This window comes from Uloborus diversus, chromosome 3, assembly GCF_026930045.1.
Source record: "Uloborus diversus isolate 005 chromosome 3, Udiv.v.3.1, whole genome shotgun sequence".
NCBI lineage: Eukaryota > Metazoa > Arthropoda > Arachnida > Araneae > Uloboridae > Uloborus > Uloborus diversus.
The window spans coordinates 19,730,012-19,733,026 of NC_072733.1; the positions used below are offsets into that span (position 1 = coordinate 19,730,012).

Here is a 3,015-nt window from a genome sequence, read left to right on the forward strand (position 1 = left end):
GAATCCGTGTGCAATATGACTTGTGCTAGAGGGCGCTGTTTGTTTCTTATTGACGTCATGTCATTCCCGTTAATGGGATTGGTGAGCTTTCTGATGACGACATCACATACGTAATAGGTTAAACCACATAAATACCATTTTCTTCAGCTGGTTATCTCAGTTTCTGAATTTTTGAGCTACAGTTTGTTGGCTTTTTTTTTCTCTTGTGTTCAACATGCCTTTTGGAAATAAGAGACCACTGGATGAAGATTCTAGCAATGTAAGTAAATTTTTGTCATTCATTTTATTCTAGCTATAAGGATATTCAAGCAAGCTCATTAATTTTTATTTTTCTCTTTACAGTATGCTGAAGAATTAAGGGATTCTGATGACGACGTAAGTATTTAAATTTTTTCTTCTAACTGTTTATATGTTCATTTTTATATATTTTTAGCTTTTAAATTTATTTTTGAGTTTACTTGTTTTCTTCATAGAGTTTGTTTATTTTACAACTTATTTCTATTTTACAGTTGATAGCAGAACCGACTCAAGAGTTTTACGAAGTTGATGACAACGATGTAAGAAGTTACATTTATTTAAAATTTATTATTATTATTTTTAACGTTTAACGGAGTTAATGAACGTTATGGTATTTTATTTTAGGTTATTGGAGAAGGAACTCAGTCTTTTGCTGAAGCTTCGCAAATATTTCACGAACTGCCGCTTTATTATCAAATTGGCTCTGGTTTTGAGGTATTTATTTTTTTAAAGAAAATATTGATGTATTCTGATTTTTCATTTTATTTAATAGTTTTTTCTTTAATCATTGCTTTTTTTTTTACAGACTAATCCTGAGAAGCCTCATTCAGGCGCTGCTTTCGTCGAAGACGAAGAAAATGGCTATCACAATGTAAGAACTTATGCCTTTACTTTGTTTTCTTTTTTCTTATTATAATGTCATAGATATTTATTTTTTATTTTTCTTTATAGTTGGAAAATGCGGTGCAATTGAATGTGCATTCTGGAAGACAGAATAAAAAATACAATGCGAATCAAGTCGTATTTCGAGCGAGAGTAGATACAGAGAAACTACCTACAGAACTTCAGACCAATCCCTTGGCTGCAGCTAGGGAATCCGTACGGGAGCTGTTCCGGTTGTTGATTGAAAGATCAACGGAAGGATTGAAACCATCGGACTTGATCCGTTTCTGCATCCAATCAGATGGGCTGGATAGACCTATATCGACGAGACTAATGCCTGTCTCCGAACTGACTTTGGAGATTTTACTTGCTGCAGTACTCAAAGTGCTACAGTCCAAGGACCAAATAATGCTGGACTCTACCTTTTTTGTGGACATAGTGACATTGCGAAGAGATGTAGGAGCCGGCCGAATATGCAAAGTCGTAAATTATGAGGTAGACCGCTTACGAAAACAGTCTATTTTAAGCATACCAATGATTGAAGAAGGCACATGCTGTGCAATGAGCATTGTGTTTGCATTGGCTCATTTGCAAAAAAATACGAAATTGATTGATGTCCTGAGAAATCGTCGACGATCCACATTGCAAAATAGGGCACGGGAGTTGCATGTTGCTGCTGGTGTGCCTATTGGACCATGCACCTACGCAGAAGTATCGGAATTTGAGAAGCATTTGGATATCCAAATTGTCGTGATTTCTACGGATAATCTGAACAAGGTTAGTTTTTTTGCATAGAAAAAATGTTATCTTCTTTTTACTTTGTGAAAAGATGTAAATTTTTTTTAAATCTTTTTTGCATAATTATTGTTGTTTTTTTAAACTTTCAGGTATCTTATAAAGGACCCGACAGGGAACAAAGAATCAACCTTTGGCTACACAACCAGCACTTTGATGTGATTAAAAGTTTAAAAGGATTCTATGCAAGCAATTTTTATTGCGAAACTTGTGAGAAGCCTTATGATCACATTGAGATGCATGCATGCCCTAATGCTTGCCGTATTTGTTTCAGAGTAGGCTGTACCCCACAACAACCAAAACGCTGTTCAGACTGTGAACGGCTTTGCCAATCAGAGGAGTGCTACAGTGCTCATAGAGAAAAAAAAGGCCAGCAACAATACTCCATTTGCGATAAGGTAAGTCATAGTTTTTATTTACCTTTACATTAATTGCTTTGATCTATTGATGTTATAAAATAGTTTTTTTTTTCTAGATATATCAATGCTCCAAATGTTGCAAAATTATCAGGAGGCGGGAGTGTGCTAGAGAGGCACACAAATGTGGAACGGTCAAATGTCCTTCATGTAAAAACTACGTGAATTCCGCTGATCATTTATGCTATCTCCGCACGATTCCACCTAAGAAATCATCGGATCGGTTGATCTACTTCGATTTCGAAACGGATCAATCATCCGGTGAACATATCGTTAACTTTGCAGTAGCACAGTATGCTGACGGAAGGGAAAACGTGTTTAAGGGCTACACAGCCTGTTCAGACTTTTGTTCGTGGTTCTTTAGTCCTGAGCACAAAGGATATACAGGAATAGCGCATAACATGAAAGGGTAAGTATGATTTTTATAATGGTTGTAGTTTTTTTCGTCTCTATATTTCTTAACACTTTGTTTTAACGTTGTACGACATATTTTTATTTATTTATTTCTTTTTTACTAAGTTTGATGGGCATTTCATTCTATCTTGGCTACTAGAACAAGGCACTGCTCCAAATGTCATTCCCAACGGGTCCAAGCTAATGGCAATAACTCACCCGAACTTAAACATCCGCATTATAGACTCTTTCAACTTTCTTCCTATGGCTCTAGCAAAGTTTCCTGAATGCTTCGGGCTTGAGGAGTTAAAAAAGGGCTATTTCCCCCATACTTTTAACACTCGAGAAAACCAGACCTATGTCGGTTCGCTTCCAGAATTAAGGTATTTTTGCCCTGACTCAATGACGCCGGCAGCTAGAGATAGTTTTGTGAAATGGTATAAAGAACATGAGATGGACAAGTTTGATTTTCAGGAAGAGATGTTAGCATATTGCAGGTACTTGTTATTCT

General features: G+C 36.2%; 1 protein-coding gene across 1 annotated transcript; it reads left to right on the plus strand.

The window, feature by feature from the left end:
• The first annotated feature begins 214 nt into the window (after positions 1–214).
• On the plus strand, positions 215–2,524 carry LOC129218254 (uncharacterized). Its single transcript, XM_054852480.1, has 6 exons — positions 215–259; positions 343–375; positions 824–889; positions 970–1,677; positions 1,788–2,093; positions 2,171–2,524. The coding sequence occupies exons 1-6, from the start codon at positions 215–217 to the stop codon at positions 2,522–2,524; spliced, it is 1,512 nt and encodes a 503-aa protein (XP_054708455.1).
• Positions 2,525–3,015: the final 491 nt, after the last annotated feature.

Coding starts and splice junctions, on each gene's coding strand:
- LOC129218254 (XM_054852480.1), top strand. CDS start 215: ATGCCTTTTGGAAATAAGAGACCACTGGATGAAGATTCTAGCAAT. Junction 260..342: donor TGGATGAAGATTCTAGCAAT/GTAAGTAAATTT, acceptor TTCTCTTTACAG/TATGCTGAAGAATTAAGGGA. Junction 1,678..1,787: donor CTACGGATAATCTGAACAAG/GTTAGTTTTTTT, acceptor TTAAACTTTCAG/GTATCTTATAAAGGACCCGA.